This window comes from Temnothorax americanus, unplaced genomic scaffold, assembly GCF_048541705.1.
Source record: "Temnothorax americanus isolate GAGA-0224 unplaced genomic scaffold, ASM4854170v1 Scaffold4, whole genome shotgun sequence".
In the NCBI taxonomy this organism is placed as follows: Eukaryota; Metazoa; Arthropoda; class Insecta; order Hymenoptera; family Formicidae; genus Temnothorax; species Temnothorax americanus.
In genome coordinates this window covers 5,164,951-5,188,221 of record NW_027509547.1, presented here as the reverse complement: position 1 = coordinate 5,188,221, position 23,271 = coordinate 5,164,951, and the positions used below count along the sequence as shown (strand labels likewise).

The 23,271-nt window shown below is 35.6% G+C and overlaps 1 protein-coding gene across 4 annotated transcripts in view; it reads left to right on the top strand.

The window, feature by feature from the left end:
- LOC143902393 (protein couch potato) overlaps nucleotides 1–23,271 on the top strand; it is a 77,914-nt gene that overhangs the window by 32,068 nt on the left and 22,575 nt on the right. For 3 of the 4 annotated variants that reach the window (XM_077415265.1, XM_077415264.1, XM_077415262.1), the window contains exons 2-5: nucleotides 6,620–6,697; nucleotides 11,779–11,832; nucleotides 17,391–17,453; nucleotides 20,007–20,148. In XM_077415265.1, coding sequence (XP_077271391.1) covers nucleotides 6,620–6,697; nucleotides 11,779–11,832; nucleotides 17,391–17,453; nucleotides 20,007–20,148 — 337 coding nt within the window. The remainder of the gene's footprint in view (nucleotides 1–6,619; nucleotides 6,698–11,778; nucleotides 11,833–17,390; nucleotides 17,454–20,006; nucleotides 20,149–23,271) is intronic. The other variant, XM_077415263.1, reaches the window with a different exon arrangement.

Here is a 23,271-nt window from a genome sequence, read left to right as displayed (position 1 = left end):
TTATCTGGCGTATTTTTTTAAAATTCTGTCGGCGCTAGGCTAAAAAAAATTATATTCAAGCTCTCTGTATTTTACAAATTTGGCACTGTAATATTTCTTTCAATTCACGGTGTCCGAACATGAGATAAAAGAATGTCAGAAAATTTACGAGATGCGAGCTCGTTCTGCACGACGCGGTCTCTGTAAAATCTGATATGCTCGTAAGGAGATGATGCGAATTATGTTTGTCGTGCGCGTACCTGTGTGTGCGTGGTGTGCGTGGATCTGTAGAGAACGTATACGCTGAAAACGAGCCTGTGCCCATCGAACCCCAGCTCCGGTATTTTATTTCGTCCCGCGTTAACGGAAGCACGCTCCTTGGCTCCTCGGCGCGCCTTGCTCGGATCAGCGCTCGAAAATTCCACCCGCTGTAATTACGAGAAGATTAGATCGAAAAGTGTGAATCTGCCAGCTGACGCGTCATGTGAATATTCACGAGGGTGTGTGTGTGTGTGTGTGTGTAGTCGCGATCACGAGGACGATTTAATTGCCGAGAGTAACGATGACTGTTGATTTTTTATTCGTCCTTACGGAGCTGTCTCAATCGCTCGTACAATCTTTCTCATGTGTGTTACTTTTAAACGATATTCAGCAAGAATATTTTCTATATAGTTTTGCATATCTATATATATAGTCTATATTTTTCTCTAGCCATCTAAAATATAAATTTGTCAGCACCGCGCGGTAAAAGATTTGAAGCGGAGAAAATTGTTCAAAGTGTCGCAACGAGATGAACTAGAGATAAAATTGGGAAGTGTTGAAGTGGGTTCGCGGGTTTAGATGTGGGCTTTTAAGCAGAGACACCTCTCAATAAAGTGTTGCACAATCTAGATCGATTCCTCATTCATTGGAAATCGGATTGTGCTATTTTTATCGCAATTGTAATATTTTTTGGTCCTATATTTGTCGACTGAAATCAACGTTCGAGCTGCGGTCGAGATAACCGTTAAAAATTAAAGAGACACGCTGTTGTGCGCGGCGCAGAACCGTTCAATTGTCACGCAGCCAGATTCTGAGAACACATCGCGGAAATCCGCGTGCGCGTAGCCGGAAAAATCGGCCGCAAACTTTGTTTTCTCACGTTCCGGTGTCACTGCGGCCGGCTTGGCGACCGAGACGTGAAATTGCTCAGATGCGCTCTAAATACACGGCACTTGTGTACTGCGTAAAGTTGTACAGCGTGCATTTTCCGCAATTCGTATATGCAGTTTGATACAATCTTGTCGCATCTTCGTATTAATTTTTTTTGTAAAGCGTATAGCGAAGTGAATAAGAAAACAGAAGGTACATTTTTCATTGCCGTATCTGGACTGTTTATTTGTATTTAATTCAAATATGTTTCTCTGTGCCAAATAATCACATAAATTAAACATAATAAGAGAAACGTTAAATGCATTATTAATAAATAATGTGTCTAAGAGAAGTTTTAGAGAAAGTGTTTTAGAGTTAAATTATAACTTTATACTTAATATTCGGTTGCGTACACACATGAAGTCAACGAAGATATATAATTTGTCTGGATTTCTTAAATATAAATTTACCAACGTGATCTAAACTTCAAGACTCTTCTAAACGTATATAGTAGAACAATTTTTATATTAATATTATTGTTCATAAATTAATACACGCTAAGTAGTAGGGTATTAATATAAAGAAATAATAATAATGCCAAAAACTAGTAAAACTATGATATTAATAATAATTAAACAATAATATTAATAAAAATTGTTACTTTTCACCAAATATATAAATTATTTACTTTCAAAAATATTTACTCTTAAATGATCCGCGCAGTCAAAAACGTTCCCTATTCGCCAACATTAATTTGTTTCAGCATTCTTGTATATTCTCGACCGCTGCCAGCAGTACATTGAATATTTTTACCAGCGAATTGTCTGTCGTTTCCAACAGGACACATTCACGTTATAAAAGAATAAAATAATTTGTGTCGGAAAGAAAATTGTGCTGTCTTTTATTTTATCACTATTTTTCATGTAGTTTTTTTTATTACTGGCGTTTTCTTGTATTTACGAGTGTTTAAGTTCATATTCGAACGTGCACTGGGCTGCGTTAATTACATCCACGCGCAATCGTGATTGTGTTGATATACGCGTATACACGTTCGAATGAAAGCTTCATTGGATTGAATAAATCTCACACGGCTTTGCTCCGTTTGTCTGTAAAGAGATATGTTTGTAACCGCGCATTTCCATTTGGAATCCGGCGAAGCGTGTATTTTACAAATTGTTCCTCTTGGCACGCTCTTGAATTACCTGTAAATTCTGATTCAAGATTAATCGAATCCGCGGTAGCCGTTGCGTTTGACCGACGCTGCCAACACGTTACTATGAAGCAATGAGCTTTGAGCTAGACAGTGGCCTCCCTCCTGTATTGTTGCACCGGATAATAATATACATATACAGTGTAAATATTCTCGGTTTACATTGTCGAATCGATAACGTAAGTCTACATTTCCAATAGAATTAAAACGGGCAACCTTGGATGTAGAGTTATGCTCAGTACAGTACAGTACACAGTATGAGTTATGCTCGAATAATATCAACTTGATAAGGAAAACAAGGAATGCGAATAAGAAAGAAAATAAGGGAAATAAGATGACGAGAATTTTGAATATGTTTGAAACTTAGCTCCTAACTTCTTTCTCTCTCTCTTTCTTTTTCTAAGATTAAAAATTTATTAAAAATTTATAAGGACCAAATCCTTGGTTAACAGTTTTCTTGACGATAATTGAACCAAATCATGGTCGTATTGTCTTGACGATTATAATGGCCAATAGAGTCGATTAATTATTCTACTAGTTATTATTTGATTGGTGAAGTAAATTTGATTTACTCGGGTTTATTAAAAATGTACAAGGTTGACATTTATAAAAATAACATTAATAGATAATGTTAAAATAGAGGTAATGTACTTTAAAACTTTTTGTGTGTGTAAATTAATGTTGCAATCTTAATTTGTATGTCTATAACAATTTGCGAAAAGTTATTATGTTTCGATATATATATATTAGAGAAAAAATATTTAATAACCGAAGAAGTATTTTAATATGATAGAGTTATAGTTGCCTGGAAGCAAATCAATTCGAGATTATAGATTTTTTTCGTGCATGCTTGTGCTGCTTTTCTGTCCTCGATGCTTCCTGCCGGAAATTAACGAGGGGACGGTAACGAATCGCTGCCTTCCTTCTGTCAATCGTGCAATCTTGAAATAAGCCAGGAATATGCGATTAATATTTCCCTATTGAAATTATTTTTATCACACCGGGAATTAATTTACATCTAAATAGCTCCTGAACTGTGAATTATTGAGGAATTTTATTGAGCAGCCGTTATGCATATAGATAAATGCTATTTTTCAGTTCAATCAATATCCTATGTTAAAGTTTTAATATTACTTGGACATAATTACGTTTTTTTAATTACGAAGATATTTAAAAATTAAAATGTCATGAAGGAAATTGCATTTGATCTTGCCAGGAACATATTTAAAATTTATTTACTTAATTTATAGTTACATAAAAAAATCGGTAAGTTAAACGAAGAACAAGACCATTTTATATTTATCACATGCGTTCGTCGATGTACAAAATTATTTCTAAATAACAGAGACCGTTAAAAGGCCAACGCAAATATGAGACGAGGAGTGTCGCCAGCGGATGTGCAAGTAGTGACGCGACATAGTTTTGAAGATGAAACAATGAGAACTAGCGACACGGTCAGTTGCAAGCTGGGAGCGGACTCGCTCGTCCATGATCAATTATTGTCATTTATAAGCTACGCCTGACAAAACTCGTCTAAGATTGTAAACCTGGTTGAAATTCATAACGTGGAAAGAAGCGAAGAAGAAGAAGTAGAGTAGGAAACTTATACAATCTTGTGGATAAAGATCTGATGCGTGCTGTGTTTAATTAGCGTAACGGACGAGTAATATTCGTAAGCAGAACAATAACACGATTTTGCTACGTTGTTAAAGAGAAGAAATGCATAATTACATAAGTCGCTTCAATTTTATGCTGAAAATATGGCGTCGACGATGGAGGAAGGAACGGGAGATGTACTTTGTCTTTAAAATAATCGTATTACCGCGTATTAAGATTAGGATTAAGCTGATTAACTTGTTTGTAAATCGGAATAGTAGGAATAATGTGAAATTCTTCGAACTTTAAAACTCTTTGAATAGTTTGATCTTGTAGAAATGAAACAAAATGGACTTCTTAAATAATTTAATTTCCCGGAATTTTCCAATTATCTTTTAGTCATTTTTTTTTCCAAGGATAGCAATCTAATCCGACATGAAAATTAAAAATCAGACTTTTGCAAAGTACTCAGCAATTACATTTTTCTGAGAAATTGCACTACACGATTTAAGAGTTGCTTTTTTCCTTGAACTGCCTTCAGTCTCGCACAAGTATATATATAGGCGGAGATCTATTCTGCGATCTAATCGGATAATTGCCGAGAAGGGTAATTCGCGTTTCTTCCTTCTCGATCGACGTGGTTTACCAAGCTCGATATCAACATATGTACAAGTGTAGCAAAGTCTCGATAGCTATCGAGATTGCGTGTAGTTTTAAACAATTTAAAGAAAATATTATTATGTGTTTTTTTAACACATAAAGTAACTTTTCTGCTCTTTCCTCAGATATCTTATATCTAAATGATATAAATACAGTGAAATGCAAAGATAAATACGTTTGAAATTTCAAGAACCATTATTTACCATCTTTACAATCTCTATTATTTTTTTATTTTGTCTTATATAATCAGAGTCTTTTTCTATTAGCTCGTATTAGTCTTGGTTCTATTTAATTTTAATCTTATTTGAACTGTTGAGATTGTGTTTAGATATTCGATGGCCGATAGTAAAATATATAAGAGTTTTTACAAAAAATTAATTACTTGAGCAGCGGAGCAAGAGATAAAGACTTCATAATTAGATTCGCACGCGTGCATCATACTTTTACCACCGCCGCGATGTTTATTAACTTTATTAATTGCTGCAATCTCATTGCGGCAATTTGATGCCTCGCTGTGGAGATCATTATAAGTTAGACGGCGCGAGCGCGAGACAGCCTCGGTGTCGCACTTACCTGCGCACCTACGCCCGCGATGCACCGCATATGCGAGTGTGTGTACATAGCCGCAGCAATTACTTAAGACCCAGTCGGTGTAAGACGCTCATGTAACTTGGCCGACGAAACTTTACCGGTTACTCTCTTAGTCTCATCCATTAGTAGACGGCCCGCCCTGCGACACGGTTGCGGTTACGTGTCTCGCTTTAGCGCTTTAGCGTTTACACGCGGTCGGGTTTTTTTTTCAACGTTGTAAGTTTAGGTGACAAGAAACGCTGTAAACTGGCTATTAATTCGTGAATAGTTAAAAGAAGTTGACTAAGTACCTACTATATATCGAGAAAAACTATTTCTTTTCTTTTGAACATTTTGTCGATATCAAATATCTTTTAGATTTAAGCCCCTTGCACAATGCCAGCCAACAGGCAATAGGCACAGAATTTCTAACGTGACGGAAACTCTGTGTCCATTGCCTGTGTCACTGTTTATTCTGCATTTATACATGATTTCTGATTTCTATTTTCTGTTCCTATTGCCTGTTGCCTAGCATTGTACAAGGGGCTTTATTTTCGTGAAATTGCTTAATAAAAAATGCTATTTATTAATAATTTTGTATAAATCTGTATATAAAAATCTCTCTCAATTAGCCTTAATTTAAATATAGTAAAAGTTTTTTAAATGTCAATTAAATTGTTATAAAAATTCATTTTTATAATATAATAAAAAAGCTACTCGTAATATAAACGAATACTAACATTCTTATTGAATCGAGGACACTTAATTAACAATTATCTGCGTACCGCGTTTAACAAAGCGTTCGCTAGCGAAATCTTGTCAAACTCAGCATCCTCTTTCTTACTGTATAGTTCTCGATGACGGCACTCAGTATGAAAAGCCGATTTGCATTCTCCGCTGAAAGCAAAATAATATCGCATTAATTCAGCCACACCGACGTTAACGACGAGCGAGCAGAAAAGGTGATTGATATCATGCACGAGGAGGGAAGAAATATCTTTGGGAATCACTTCCAAAGATCTTTAAGTGTTGCGCCACAATTAATTGGGAAAGCCCCCGTAAATTGTCGAATTAATCGCGCGAAATTAAAAAGGATGACGAATGAGGGAGTCGACTTCTTCCTGTCTCGGAGCATCTCACATTGATTCTGGCAATTAGCTATCGACTCATCTGACAGGACGAGGGCAGGAGTCAAATCGAGAAAGTCGATTTCCCTGTCTCCGAGTCTGAATATACGCCTCCTCGCTCGTCTTCTCTCTCTCTCTCTCTCTCTCTCTCTCTCTCTCTCTCTCTCTCTCTCTCTCTCTCTCTCTCTCTCTCTCTCTCTCTCTCTCTTTCTCTCTCCCTCTCTTTCTCTCTCTGTTTGTCTGTCTTTGTCTCTGTCTCTGTATTTCTCGACTGCTGTTCTTTCCCTCTACACTAGCCAATTAGGTTAATTAACTCAATTATCGTTCTCTTTCTCTCCTGTTTCAGGTGCGCACCTTGTTCGTGAGCGGCTTGCCGATGGACACCAAGCCGAGGGAGCTCTATCTGCTTTTCAGAGCATACGAGGTGAATCTCTCTCAGAGAATTTCTCTCTATTCGCTTTATTTTATATATATAGATGTGCATTCGCGATGTTGAGATCAAAGGGATTGGGAGAGTTCAAGATTTGAGAAGTCAAATATTCCGACGGCAATGCGGGAGGACCTATATCGCGTTCGCGAATGTGAACGATGTGATATTGAAGGACCTAAAGTTCTGATAACATTAATATTCTATCATGGAACATAATCGAAAAACGAAAACGGAACAAGTTCAAAGATCCAAGAGCTTGCGGAATTGAAAGACATGGAATATGTTTAAATTAGAATATTTCCTCTTTTTTTTTAATTTGATGTCCCGAAATTTTTCGTATTTTAGGATTTGAATTCCTGAATGTTTTTAGAATGACATTAAAAATATAATTTTATACATTAATTTCGTAGCACAAATTCATATCTCTAAATATCCGTACGCAGAAATGTCGAAATATAAAAACAGACTTACTCTCAAATTGATCTCACATCGCTGTAGTATATTTATTTATATTTTTTGGATGGTTTTTCACGTAATTTCTTTCTGTCATTGTTATCGCGTCAATATATTATACCCTCGTTTTCCGCCTGACTCTTCGCCGCCACGTTTATATATATATATATATATATATATATATATATATATATATAACTCGTCGTTCAATAAGTTCAACTGTACGGTCTACGCGGTTCTCGCGGTATCATGCAAAACGCAACATTATGACTGAAGCGTTCGAACTGTATTCACAAGGGGAATATTCCCCTTATGAATCATACTCGTCTACGCCGACCATCCGCAACGGGAGAGACGGTATACTCCTCTATAACGTCATATTTGCCCGACTCGGGATCCTAGTTTAGTTTGTCTAGGGGGTTAATTATGTCGGTGCTAATTACGAGCTTGCATTTCAAGCTCCGACACCAGCGGAGACGAAAAATCGATAGCCATGGGATTTGATGCTCCTCGTACCTTGTAATTCATACGAAAACTCTCGTTATCTTTATTCATGCATATTTTGACTATTTAAAACGCAAGTTAATGTAAATAGATAAAATTTTACAAAACAATAGCAAATTGAGAAAATTTTTTTTTTAACGAAAAAGAAATATATCTAATTTTTTAAGTTAACATAAGCAATAATATTTAATTACATTTCTAAATTAATGCTTTCTCTTTTTCAATACCAATGTGATTTAATTAACGACTAATCTAGAAAAATTGATCAAAAACTATGCTCGTGAGAGTTAAATACGTTTCCTATCAATCGCGATTTAGATCGCTAACGGCCGGAGTGAAGAGAAACGGCGGTTATTTGTTGCCAGGAAAAGAAGAGGACAAGTGGAAAAACAGCGAAATTGTTCTTGCTCCATTTGGAAGTCTCCCTCGAAAGTTAAATCCGGAAGGTTCTCTCGAGCGTGTCGTTATTCGATGACGAAAAAGGCGGCGGGGCGCGGCGCGGTGCGGCGCGACACGGCTTTTTTTACTCCTTGCTTCGAGCCTTGTTTTGTATATTCATGAAATCGTTGTGAGCAGCTCGCTTAAAGGGATTAGGATTAGTCGCGTGGGTGTGCTGGGGAATTACATTTCCGTCGGTACCGCGAGGCGCGAGCGCCGCGAGCGAAGTATACAGACATCTCTTTCGAAGAGCATCTCTTCTTTACGTAACACGGTCCCGGGGCACTTTAAATAATGATTTTACGCGACGAAATGTAATACAGTAATTTTCTGATTGATTTACGGTCTAATAGAAGAGAAAGGATACTCGATGAACTCAACTCATAGATCGCGTTTATGCAATCTTGAAAGGCATTATATCAAATTGGCGTTATCTTATTGTGAGTGTGCTATAATTATATACGATGATTTAATATATTAATAATGTTGCAAGATAATCGCAATAATGTAAAACACGAATTGGAAAGATTTAATGATATAAAATTATTAACATATAAATGGGTATAGTAATGTGATGAAATTCTTTGTCTGAATCGATTATGCAAATCGATTCCACTTAACATTATTGCGATTTAAATGAATTTTTGTTGATTTTTTGATGATTTTTTAAATTTTTCTATAATTTAAAAATACATTTTTAAATTGTAAATTTCAATTTTCTTTAATACTTTCTAAAATTAAAAAATTTAATTATTTTTGTTAAAAATGTTTCTATTAAATTTCTTTTTAAAACTGAATGAAAAATGAAATTGCCTACACGTATTCCAGGAATTGGTCGATGAATCAAATTGTTTACTCAAATACTCAATTGATACACTATTCGCTTTCTATTATGACCCAGATAAAATTTTGGATGCGATACTTGATGCGTTATATATATATATATATACATATATATATGATGCAACAAGAAATAATAACTTGCATAAATATAATATGGTGCATATTAGGCATCATTTTATATGACACACCGTGATTCTTTTCATACATTTGTTTCTTTCGTATAATACGAATTAAATTTTTTATTTTGCAATTAAACAGTAGCTTATTGCAATGTACGACACTGTCAAATAAAAAATTGAAATTATTGTTACAATTGCCTCTCGAAGCATTTCGTATTGTTGAAGAGCTGAAAATCGGATCGATAGAAACTGCAATCGTCGCGAGCGTGGAAACAGGCGCGTTTTCCCGTACAATGTGCACCAACGGCGCGATGTAAGAGTGATATACATTGACGGTGATCATCTTACTCGTGCGAATTGCCGCGACTCCTCGTAACAAGAGAGAATGCGATTTCTTGGCATCGATACGACATAACTGGCGACAATAAACCTTGAGTGTCACCGCGCGTTATTTTCGCCCGCAAATCTCTTGGTGCACACGCGAAGAATCCCGTCGAGCGAATCCGGTTATTAATCGTCTTTAAGATATCGTAACGTACGTTATACGTTGCGCATAATCCGTGCGACCCGTTTTCCGTGGATTTACGACGAGTTTTCAGCGCGCCGGAAGAAGAGTCGGGCGGATCAGTTGCTCACCGACGTCTCGTACCATCGCGAAACTTTTGGAGAAGTGCAGGAACTATTTGCACACCGTATCGTGCGAGCACGACATATGCGAGTGATGGCGAAAACTCGATTATGCCTTCCCGAGAGGCCAGGTTTTTAATGACTGTGATATTTTATAGTTAAAGAGAGTTAATTAATAATGTGCGAGACCAAACTGAGCGCCAAGAATGTTGAAACGGATATACTTTGCAAATGTCACGTATCTGATATATCTAAGACGATTTAAGACGCATACTTTTTGGATTGACAGAATGAAAATTTAATATTGAAATTGATAATGCTGTATATGCATTAATCATGTTTATAATGCGAAAAATGATAGAAGAACGATTAATCAATCTAATAATTTTTTGTTAGGTACAATAAATATCAATTTTGCCTTTCTGTAATTATTAGTTCTGGTGTGAAATTCAATCTTAGATTTTAGATTTAAGAAGTATTATTTTAATTGATAACAACTATGCAACAATATTTCATGGTTAGGACAGACTGATTAATGATGCGAGATTAAGAAGCTCGCGAGTGCCAAGAATGTTGTAACAGATACTTGGGAAATCTTGCACATCGATCCATGCGTCTAAAATGAGACATTTAGGTAAAATTCAAATTTATTATTTCCTAATTTATTTAAATAATAATATGTACGCGCGCGTATCTGAATTGTTAATAATTTATATCAAGAGAGAATTAATTACAATCAATAGAATTAATTAAAGTATAATTAATCAAAGTTCTCAATGCATATTTTTATATATTCTTACGAAACTATAAATTGAACTATAAGATTTTGTCATTAGATTTTTAATTTTATTTTTATTTTTATTATATATGTATTATTTTTAGATAATTACTCTAATTGCAACTACAGTTAATTGATATATTATCGATATTTATATAAATCTCGGAAAATGATATGGAGGATTTTTGCGATGTGCTCGCGTATGCAAGTTTGAACTCGAAAAACGTGGCACATCGGATAAACGGTCCGAGACTTACCGCGCTCTCTAATTGCGGCTTCGTTAATTAGCACTTCCATCGCGATCGCGCAATTATTAACAGTTTGGTACTCTGGTAATGAACACTACTTATACAGCGTTCGCATGTAACCGAGTGCTCATCTTGCGCGTTCTATTTGATGCGGCTCTATTATAAAAATTAAGGAAACGTTACCTGCGAGGATTTCTTTATCTTTAGCGGCAGCACAAAATAAGATTCTCGACAGCGCAATAACGAAGTGTTACACATTAAACTCGCAGCAAATTAAAAACTCTTTTACACCGCTAATAATCGGCTTTTCTCATATCAGGAAACAGAATAGAGTTAACAGTTAAATAATTCAAGCGATAACAGCTAAGAAAGTATATAACGGATATCTTAGCATTCGTGCTAGATAATTAATGTAGATATTTAATAAAATATATGAATGTCTCGTCTCACTTTTTACCCGGTAGTTTTTGCTATTTTGAATCGTCTCCATAAATCCTGTGGCTAAAAACCCGCGGCGAATGCATTTTGGCTAACAATAAGTCACGCAACCATTTTTATGTATGTTATGTGTGCACTATATTTTTAAAATAGTTTCTCAGAATATATATATATATATATATATATATATATATATATATAGAAACTATATTTCTATATTAATCATTTAAAAGTGTTAGTTATATGTACTTTGTTATAATGATGTTTGTTTCTTATTTCAAAAAGTTTACTTTAAAAAAAATCAAAGAATTGTTCCTAAATAGACTGTCCAAATTATTTTTACCAAATTTTTATAAACATGAAAGCAGTTGTTTTATATTTTACTATTTAGAAATTAAAAGCAGACTTGTGTATATACATATATCTATTTTTCAATTTTTATTCCACACTATATACAAGCCATCACAGAACTATCAGAAATCTTTGTTTGTTTGTTTTTTCAAGCAAAATCCATAGATATCACAATGCATAAAAAGTTAGTAAATTTTTTGTTTCACTATATCGGTATAACAAACAATATTTTGATACGATAGAAGTTTTAATAACGTAATATTTTTTCTGTTTCAGGGGTACGAGGGGTCGCTGTTAAAAGTCACGAGTAAAAATGGGAAAACAGCGTCGGTAAGTTGCCATCGCTTAATTGACGATTAGCCGGCGTTACGTTTTCAACATCGCGTTTTTTAACACTCGTTCCGAAAAAAGCGCATCGGAGCTTTTAACACAGATAAATTTGCCCTAGATTCGCGCGCGAGGTAGCTCGATACTGTCGATATATACGTCGTTTCTTCACTGCACTTGAGAAGACGAAGAGATAAAATTGGATCCCAGGTTTTCTTGAGCACATTTCTAGAAAACGTACATTTCAAGAAAACTCCGAATCAATTACGCGGAGTAGTGAAAAGAGTGAAAATTCTCTTTCTCTCTCCCTCTCTCTCTCTCTCTCTCCTTTTTTCCCCTACATGACTATTCTCAAGGGGGAAAAAAACGAATGGAAAAAGTTGGTTGGTCAGTTTACGTGATTTTATGCATTTTCTGTTATACACACTTGTCGATCCTTTAGCGACGCATTTTTATTAACAAATCTGTATAATACATTGAAGTCACATATTTTACATATTTGCGTAAATTTTTCATCACTAACAATAAGTGAAATAACTTTATTCTACAAGTTATAAAAAAATATAATATTTTCTATCTCAAATATCTCTTTTTAAAGGTAACTTCTTGCAGAATTTTAAAGATATATGTAAATTGCAAGTTATATAAATTATTTTCTTTCTGTATATAAAAGAATGAGGAGTGTTATGACGTCTTATTTCTCCATGTTACATAAACTTGAAACTCGCGAGTATTTCAGTTTCAAAATAAAAAATTGAAAACGGCAGCTGCTTATGGTAAAAGCTTTTTTTTTATTTATTCAAAGCGCACTCGTTGATTACGTGAGTCACGAAGCCTTAAAAATATCTAATCAGCCGACAGAGAGAAATACATCAAATTTCATCATGCGGCAATGCCATCGCGCGCTATACTCAACCCAGTATAATCCCCCGAGATAACATTAATTTATGCGGCGACGCTAGAACAGCACACGCGAGAGCATACTGACGCTGTAAAGCCCTTAATCCATAAAGCATTTTAACAATTTTTATTCTGATATCTATTTATTTTTATTCCGCAGTCTTTATCTGCATCTCGCGCGCGATAGATGTTACGGATTTCTAAAATAAAACTGCGACGACTGTATATTGACCGTTAAAGAATCTCATTTACCGAAGAACGCGTCGAGTAGCGGATGCTGAAAAAATTACAACAGATCTGGGTATAATAAATATTTCTGACCTACGTACTATTCTTTACGGTTAGAAATAACGCGAATTATGGAGTCTTGGGATATGACGACAAATCCCAATTTTGAATCCGTATAGTTTAGTCACATGCATTTAAAATTTATGAGTTGCAAGAAATGGGTTTTGAAATCTGTGAGTTCTCCGAGTTATAGATCCTTGGAGCTATCAATTTTAGACATTACATCAGATCTCTCGGTCAGTATAAAACTTCGGATTTGTTTACCTGTGAATTTATGAAATCTATCAATTTGATTTTATGATTTTATCTTTGGCATCTCAATTTCCGGTTTAGTATATTCTTGGATATATCAATTAATTTTCTTTGTTGTGTGAATTTTCGGACGTATAAAATTCAATACTCCAACCCAATGAGAATCCTTAAATTTATATAGAAACTAAATATTAAAAACTCAAAATGTCATCTCTTTATCGTAAGTAAATGAATTTTTTTAGAGCTTTGTTTTATAACATTTGCAAAGCGTTCAAATAGCGAATCCTTGTTTCGTCTATCTTCGTAAATTCCATGTATGTTCGACACTGATTGTTAGGATAATCGTCGAATATGCCACGCGGAATAAAGTTAATAACATGTTTTCGTTCCTGCATGAGGTTTGACCTCGTTATAACCAGCGCGGAACGCAAGCGGCGGCTCATATAATGGCCTCGGTGATGTAATTGGATATAATACGAGCAGAATGTGCGAATAAAACGGACGCGAGAGAGAGGCACAGCCGGAGAGGCACGGTTTCCGTGTGAACGGTGCTTAAACCTCCTTGGCCACTGGCACGGTTGGGTACGACACGACTGACTGTGCGAATCGATAGCGGGTCGGACCAACCTTTCTGCCATTTGTTTCCTTCGGTCATCGTTGCGCCGGGAAACGGTAAAAGCAGTGGCCGACGAGCAACTTCTCAAAAATGGCGACGCGTTGGAAAGATTTTCAAATGTTGTTAGAAAGCTTTTGTTGTCTCGTATTCTTCCGTTATCTAGTGCGATGTGCCATTGCGGAGTCCCGTACAAAGCCCTTTTGTGATCTCGCTGATGATGATTTATCTCCGCGTTGGAGTTGCCGTTGGAAATCTTCTACACAAGCGAGAATTTATCTCCTCTTGATCCAATTGAGATTGCAGTTTTTTCGGTTTCTTTTACGGATTAAACTCGATTCGATTTTAGTTTAGTAAGATTAAATCGATCGTATAATATAATAGAGGGTTACAGTTCCCCGATATAAAAACTTCCCTCGCACCTGGCTATTGATTAACTCGAAAAAATTTCAGTTGTGAAGCATAGCTGCTAATTACTCTCCGAGCTCGGATTTTATTTGATTTATAACAACCAAGTAAATAAAATTGCAACGTTTATTTGTTTTTTAAAGAAACCTTTCACCTCTTTCGTTATTACTACGTTGAGATTATCGGATAAATACGGTAATATAATAATTCTCGATTGATGAAATTAATGTTTATTATTTCTTTGGTTTTTTGCAACAATTTTATAATAAGCGTAACCATTATGTTTATCATTGAAAATTTATTCTGTTATATAAAAGAGAGATTAATCAAGGATGAGAGTCTCAATTACTCTCTGCTGTACTTTGTTCTCGCGTGCTGTTATATTTGACTCTATATTTGTTGACTTTTCCCTACGAGAAAAATATTTTTTCAATAATTCGAAAAAATATTTTTTTCTTCTCGCAGAAAGCTACTTCGTAAAAGCAGAAGCGTATTAAATTTCGGAACACTCAAACCCCGGCGATCTTCTGTACGAGTGTTAAAATTCGCGTTAAAACAATCCGCGGCGTAGGCGTTATCATAATTCCCAGGCTCTTCGATTATACATGACCGCGTTGCACCCCTGTGCGAAGTGATTGCTTTACCTGCTTCTATCTGCGGTTACATGCATAATTGCATGCGCATTTACATGGCGATGGTGCATATGGGCGCGGGTTGTCACCGCGGCGGCACAAAGGACGTCGATGCGGCCGATGTCCGGAAGAAAAGCCGATAGGCGAGCGTCGCGCCGTCGCGGTTCGTGTATATGTATACCTATCAGGAGCGCGGTGTGCAATAACAGCAACAAAAAGAAAGGGAAGAAGAAAAACAGGCAAAAGAAGGAAATCGATCGTCTCCGTGGCCGCTGCACGCATGACCATGCATTAACCTACATCGCATCACGATGCACGTATCGATAAAAAACCGCTTGACGGCAAAACGACGATATTACATTTGGGTATTCCGTGTCCCCGATAAGAATTATTCCGCGAATTCGCGCGATGCACGCTAGGAAGCACGCGGCCCGCGGCCCGCGTGCGCCCGGCGTGACTGATATCTGATATTCGGATCGAGATAGAAACGGATTAGTACCCGCCGCGGAAATAAAAACGGGCACGGATCACTGGTGCACGCCGTGTTCAGTTGCGAGAGCTGAATGCCCGTTTACATGCGCCCGGGTGAAAGTGCGGCACGTCCGCTTTTTTCCGTTTGTACTTTTAACCGCGATTAGTTCAAGATCTACTGTTACCACGAGTTTATTGGTATTGGTATCTAATACGAATATTAATCTAGATACAATTAGTGGACCAATTCGTTTCAGCCAATCTAATTCGATAATTTCTCTTTTCCCCGTTTTATCTTGCGAAATATTTAAGAAATACTGGTGAAATGTCGGTAGAAATTTATTGAGTTTGCAACTTATTACGTTATGACGCTAATGTAGTATTAGAATCATTATTACAACAATTATATTGATTAGTAGGATATTGATTTTAGAGAAAATTACTGCGGAATATTTTACAAGCTTATAGCTAAATATCATTTGCATTCTAATTTTTCCTTTCTCAAAGCGTCTGTGTTTCGAGATTGCGCGCGCTCGATCGAGGGGGATCCAATTTTATTCTTTCGGATGCATGAATATTCGAGGGACGTGGCGCGGAAGTAAACGGCAGCGAGTAACGAATCCCCGCTTTAACGATCGGGGCATTTCTATCTCATCGCATCGATAGAATCGACACCTTCGATTGCAGCTGGTGCAATCACGCGATGCATTATGAAGCGCAGTAGTTTCGCCTTGACGGGCTATCGTTAGCGCGGATTGATCCGCGCGTTTTCCCGTCGCGACGCCCCATCATCCCCGTTGCTCCGTTAATTCCGTATAAACCGATGGAATCGATGCCGTCTACCGAATAAATTAGCGGATGCGCGCGCGCAGATAAAAGGGCGAGTGTATATTGAGAGATGCAACGTGCGATGTAAGCATCAGCCAAGTGAGAAAGGGAGCGCGACAATGTGTGTATGTGACTCCGATAATCTTGGTCAGTAAAGTATTTCCTATAATAACTGCAATGCGCTATATCGATAGTAGAATATACGTACCTTTTTGCATTTATTGCATTTATTGTTATAAGATCGCAAATTAAATTGCCATGGACAAGTGAAATAATTTATCTTTTAATAATATAATTTATTTGCATATTAAGCACTAGCCAGCTTACATTTTGTAAGAGAGACGGATTATTGAGTGACATTGTTATTTTTACATTTCTTAAACATTAGCAATAGTAGATTCAAAATTTTATTCGAATAAAGTTATATACTTGTTCTCTTATTTTTTAAGAAAAGACCAAATGTTTTTTAATGTATTTGTGTCATTGTTTTGGGAAAGATTTCATATTATTAATTATATTAAATATCTATACAAAGATAATTTGTAATTAATGACTAATTAATTTCCTTGTTTAGATAAGAAAAAAATTTGAAAAGAAGAACACATACAGTTTGCTTGAGGATTAAGTTTCACAGGAGAGTGCACATAGATGACACAAAGCTTCTTTATAGGTACAATTTTAAGATTCCAACAGAATCTTATTTTGACGTATCCTTACAATCTTATATCTCAAGTTATTCAATATTATTAACAAGTTAAAAAGTTGTTAAATGATATTTATCGAAATCTTTCCACAAAGATTTTTTCACCTCAGAATTAAACGAGAAGTCCGTCTTTAATGTTTTATGCAATGATCGCGGATTACTTTGCACAGCGATTGTTTATCTCACTGTATACTTATTATGAACGACAAGCGCGTTCCCAAATGAGAACAATGATACAATTGGCAGAAACGCGTTGACGATTCTAAGCTCGTTCGCCGGTAAACTGATGTCGGCGGTGAGGCGCTCGCGTAATGAATGCCCGTCAAGGGGGTGAGAGAGAGAGAGAGAGGGGGAGAGAGAGAGAGAGAGAGAGAGAGAGAGAGAGAGAGAGAGAGAGAGAGATGGTAATCGTGCATGGATGCGACGAACGAAACGCTTCTTGTTGTATTCTTCTTTCTCATTTCAGCCGGTGGGATTCGTGACTTTTCACACAAGGGCAGGCGCGGAGGCGGCAAAGCAGGATCTGCAGGTAATAGCCCTTTTCTCGCAGAGTCGCCGCGAGGCAAGGGGAAAAGTCGCGGAGAAGGTGGTAGACTCTCCCAAGGGTCTCAGGGTTGACGTGCGGTTGATCTAGTATACATACACAGTGACACTCACTCGTACAGATATGCTCGGCAGTATTTTTTTTTCTTTTACGACTCCACCCTGCCTTAGATTCTCTAGCTGGCACGGGTTAATGCTACCTCTAGCTCTTACCTCCATTAGTTACTATATACATCCACGAAACCTCTCTATCTAACTACTCATTTCTTTCTACCGTAGCTTTTTCTCTCTCTATCTTTCTCTCTTTCTCTCATTGGGACCAAACGTAGTACTACCTTTTGTCTACCTGTATACGTACCAAGGCGTATTGTAATAACGCTGCACCGTGTGGCATTATCGATATATCTATATATGGTGTTGTTTGCCTTCCGACAAGTATCATCCCGTTGCATATACATATATCTAAATATATTCGAAAAATTCGCCGACGCTGCGAAAGAAATTATTAAACTGTAGTGAAATATGCCAAGAAAAGAAGTAGACGATCTTATTTATGCATCAAATATCAAATGATTAAATGACAACTTTCAAATTTAAAAAAAGAATATTATAAATTTAGAATGTTATAATATTTGTAATATTTTAGACTTTATATTTCTGGATCAAATTTTTGTCTTGTATTTTCTCTAGAGTTTTAAAATTTCTCACACTTTTACAGAAAACATTGCATTTAACCATATCGAGCTAAGAAATAACTTTAGTTTTCTTTTATGCACGACAACTGTGAATACACGTATTGATCATTTAAAATATGAATATATTTATATGTAACGCGTACCTATATATATGTATCTGTAAATACATATATCTGCGGGGTGATCAACGTTGATTTAAAAACTTTTTTGTAACGTCACGCGACACACTTTGGTATACAGCTATATAATTCGGGCGCGGAATAGCTTTACAGCTTTCGTTGCACGACAGCAATCAGATCGAGTTTTCTGGTTAAGTTGGTCACCCCGTATAGCTCTACCATACCGTTGCAACTGATGACCTCACGCAATCTGCAATGTTATATAACCCAAGTACGGCAACGGTATACTACTAATACGTACGTATTGTACGTACCGCGTAGAGAAACATCCTTTTGTCGGATGGACACGTTCGCTGGAAACACCTTAGAACTAACTAACGAGTCCACCTTATGGATACACGAACAAGGAGAGAAACACACACACATACGTACATACATGAATACATGTCTACACGCCCTTGTGCTAATTTCCCTTCTACCTAGCGTAATCCCATGTTATTATTATACCTACATCACTTTCGTCGCTAGCCACCTGTGATTCGATCGGCCCTTTCGATTTGATTTCGCACGCGCAAAACATACGCCATAGTTTGAATACAGTTTGAACGCTCGGCGTAGCTTTCGAGTCTTCTGATATTTTTTTATTCTTTCAAAATTAGTGAGAAAATTAAAAAATTTATCGCGCAATTTTTAGATTCTTTTAAAAGGCAAAATATCTCTGTAATTATGTTTCTTAATAATTTATGGTAAAAGATGGTTGATGTAGAACGAAGATATCTGTGATGATGAAATTAATAATTTCTGGTAAGTTAAGATATAATCTGTGTAAATTATTTTGAACATTTGTGTATAGATTTGTAGAACGTTATCGGTATATATATTTATATATTTATGCAATGATTTAATAAATAATTAAATATATAATTAGTATTTTACATTATTCTATTATGATTGTATTGAGAAAGTAATATTTAAATGTTTCTACAATTTTGCACTGTCAGTTTTTAAAATAAACTGAAACGAATTATTTTGACTAAATATCCGAATGACAACGATTTATGGAATATCGATTCTCTAACGTTCGTATTTTCGTAAACATCAATCTGACTTACTTTGTGTTAAATTTACGATACAAAATGAACAATGCCAGTGAAGTATATTGAAGGAAAATAACTCACTGCAACATACGTGATCGATGTCATTAGAGTGGATAGCGTGATCTGTCTATATTTCTGTGGACATTATTATTGTGTTAATAAGAATAAAATTACAGGTATTTGTCGGAAAAAAATACTTTTTGCATATGTTATTATATAAATGTATATTAATAAAATATAAAGATTTATACTACATAAAATGGCAAATATTTGTTATGCCATGAATATGTTAATTTCCATTAAAAAACAGATATATAATACACATAAAACTTTCTTTTATCTTTAAAAAATAATTTACAACTCTTTGCCTTTCAACCAAAGGATCAGTTTTAAGAAGTTGTTGTGAAAAGAAACACAATATGCCTAGAAAAAACATGCAAGATCCTCTAAAAGCGTAATTTTATTTTCTGTCGGAAGACTAACCCGACACGCTAGTGACGAAAGTAGGGCTCTCCACTATCGCTCTCTTCTCTAATTTTTTTTTCTTTCTCTCATCTTTGCCTTACTACACAACCACCATCCATCCACGTGTGCTCCCGATTTACTAATTTAGGGAATCTATTTGCAGCAGGGGGTTAGATTCGATCCTGATATGCCACAAACCATACGTTTGGAATTTGCAAAAAGTAACACAAAGGTTAGCAAACCCAAGCAACCAGCCGCTGCAGCAGCCACCTCGCACCCTGCTCTGATGCACCCTTTAACGGGACGTAAGTATGCACCGCCACTCGTTCACTTGCTGGATACGTCTCACTTACTATTTCTCACCTACTGCACCGACTACAAAGTGTCCCACTTCCTGTTGTCACTCGGCTGTTTTTTTTTTCAAAAGGATTTTTTTTTACATATACGTACTCCCTCCCCCGCCCCCTTCACCAGCCACCGCTACGGGATCTGAGATCTCGTCGTCGAGAATCGTACGACAACTGATCGAAGTACGAAGGGGTTTCTCGCGGCAAACCTTCGCGATTAATATCATTTTGCAACGTAAGGTGTGTACACACGAATATATACAGGTAATGTACACGCGGTATGCGGTTACAATGGCGCTTACGTTGCGCAAATTATCGTGCTTATTACGGCGCAGATCGGCGATAACAATATCTGTGTCGAGTATAGATAATCTCCGATTTCCGTGGTGACTATATACACTGCTAATCCGCAATCTGTCTAAAGTCAACGCGCTGTTATTTTCTCAAACAACATTAGACCGCGGTTCTTTGTTCTCATGATGTGTTACTCCAATTCAGATTTGTTTATTTATCTGCCTATCTATCTTCATTTATACTTATTTAAGTTTTAAATTCTTAAATCTCTCTCTCTGAAAAGTCTAGGTTTTTTACATCTTGTATTTTATATAAATTTTATATTCATACACAGATATAAACATTAATTATTTCGTTTTGTTTTATTATTTATTATATATTTATAACATATTTTTTATAAATGCATTTATTACATATATCTAATATTGTAAAACGCGCATTTAATAAGCAAAATATTTTATTCTCATTTAAATCTTTCTTTGTTAAAAAATTCAGCCCATACGAATAAAATTGATTTATTTTTAAAATTATTTAATTCGACTAAAATAAAATAAGCAATTTTTTTAGATGTCAGATGCTTTTATTTTGGTCTCTCTCTCTCTCTCTCTCTCTCTGTACGAAATCAATTTTAATAAATAATATTTTAATTTTGTAAAAATATGTTTGTGCCTGCGTACTTTTATCGTTGTTGGACGGTTGTGTCTAATGCGTGTGGGCATGCGTTTTTTAAGGTATCCAGGGTATAAATCATGTGCGCGTTATTGACATCAAAAGCTATAATATTAAGAACATTTGTAAGAAGTGCTAGTCATCCGTCCATGTGCATTGCGCGGTGCAGATGGGTGGAAAATATGAAGATAATTTATTATAATAACAAATGGCACAATTTATTTATTAAATATGAATTGGAATTATATATATATATATATAAATCTCTCATGCTCTCTTTATATTTTTAGGATATTTTATATGTAAAAAATATCTCTCTGAAATAATATAAAATAAAATTTATTCGGTAATAATTATTATTTGTAATTAAATATTATAAGCAAGTAAAATTCGTGGTCGAAGGATTAAAAATTGTGGGAAACATTTAAAAATTATAACTTATAATTGACATAATTGATGCTACGTAATTGATTTACGTGCGCACTTACGTGGGATTATTCCGAGCGATACTGAAACAACTTAATGACAAATGCAACGTGATCTTGCTAATGCAAGTGTGGAAAATATGTATAGGTATTTTGTATAAAAATGTCATGGACAGAAAGACAGGCGATCACGAATGGTCAAGCCAGGCGGTATACATATATATATCTCGCGTATATCGATCACAGGTAATGGAACGAGAGGGGCAGAATAAAGTTGAATAAATCTCGAAGATCCGCACGTTTATACGGGCTACGTGCGCGTTTTGCGCACGCAATAAATATGTATTTGTGTCACATTGCGGAAACAGACTTGCCGGACGGACGTAAAGCGCATCAATTTCCGAAGAAACAGTGACTGTGATAAATTTGGCTGTTGCGGGCGTTGTTTGATTTTTGTATATAGAATATATAAGATCGTCTTTATTTCCATAATATCCGAACGCATCATCCGCCTAGCGGTGATTTATTACCCGTGTCAGTGACGAATGAACTCGAGCTGCTGTTATAATGGTCTTTGTGATATAATATAAGGTTGAGAGATTTTAGCATATTAGTAGATTGTTTTAAATATAAAATTGAAACAATTATGTTTAGAAAATATTTTTAAATCCTCATTGTGTCACTAATTTATCAATTATGCATTGATAAAATAATTTATAGCCTTTCTTAATTCTTCTCAAAATACTCTTTCCACGTTAAGTTGATTATTAAATCGTTTAAGTCTTAATGAAAGATTACAGAGAGAAATACATAAGTTATTTATATTATTGTAGGACCATTTGGATAATAATGTCTTTTGAGCAATTTTCTAATATGGGGAATTTGGCAAATGTTTTGCGATGTAGGAAGGCGAATCGATTATTTAATTGTCTAAACATTAGTAGTACCAACGGTACTATCTTCCTCGACTGGAACCAGCCGTTAATGGCGTTCTTAATATCGCGTAAATAGACCACATCCAGCAGCGTCGGGAAATTTCGCGGAATAATTTTGTTTTAGGTGGTAGCAATTTCGTACGATGACCCAATTTCGCCGCGCCGCACGCCAAGCCACGTCAATAAGACATAATCGAACTGCTAAACGTAGCGTCGACGAGATTATCTTTATATAGATACCGAAGAAATCGAAGAAATAAAATTATTGAAATAATTAATGAATTTTCGCCACGTTCAATAATTTTTAGTTCGCGGCATTAAATTACGGCATATTATTGATCATTTTTAATAGACAATTTTAGCAAATTACAAATTAAAATATGTTTGTTAATTTGTGAGATAATTATTTTAAATTTTTTAATTATCTGACATGTATGTATGTATAATGTATAACTTCATTTCATATCCTCGTAGGGTTCGAAAAGCGTTTTTTAAAGGAACGTTCCCAAACCTTTTACAAAACCTAATTATTTGACATGTTATACATATAGTTATATGTATATATTTTACCATGGAACTGACAATTTTTCTGACGAATATTATAGATTCGATTTTTTTAAAATAAATTAGATTTGATGAGAATTATAATTGTGAAGACGTTTAACATTAAAAATGAGGAAATATTGATCTTTGCTGGGTAGGTACACGATATATATATTTCTGAGAATATAAGAGTTATACCTATATACATGCTTTCT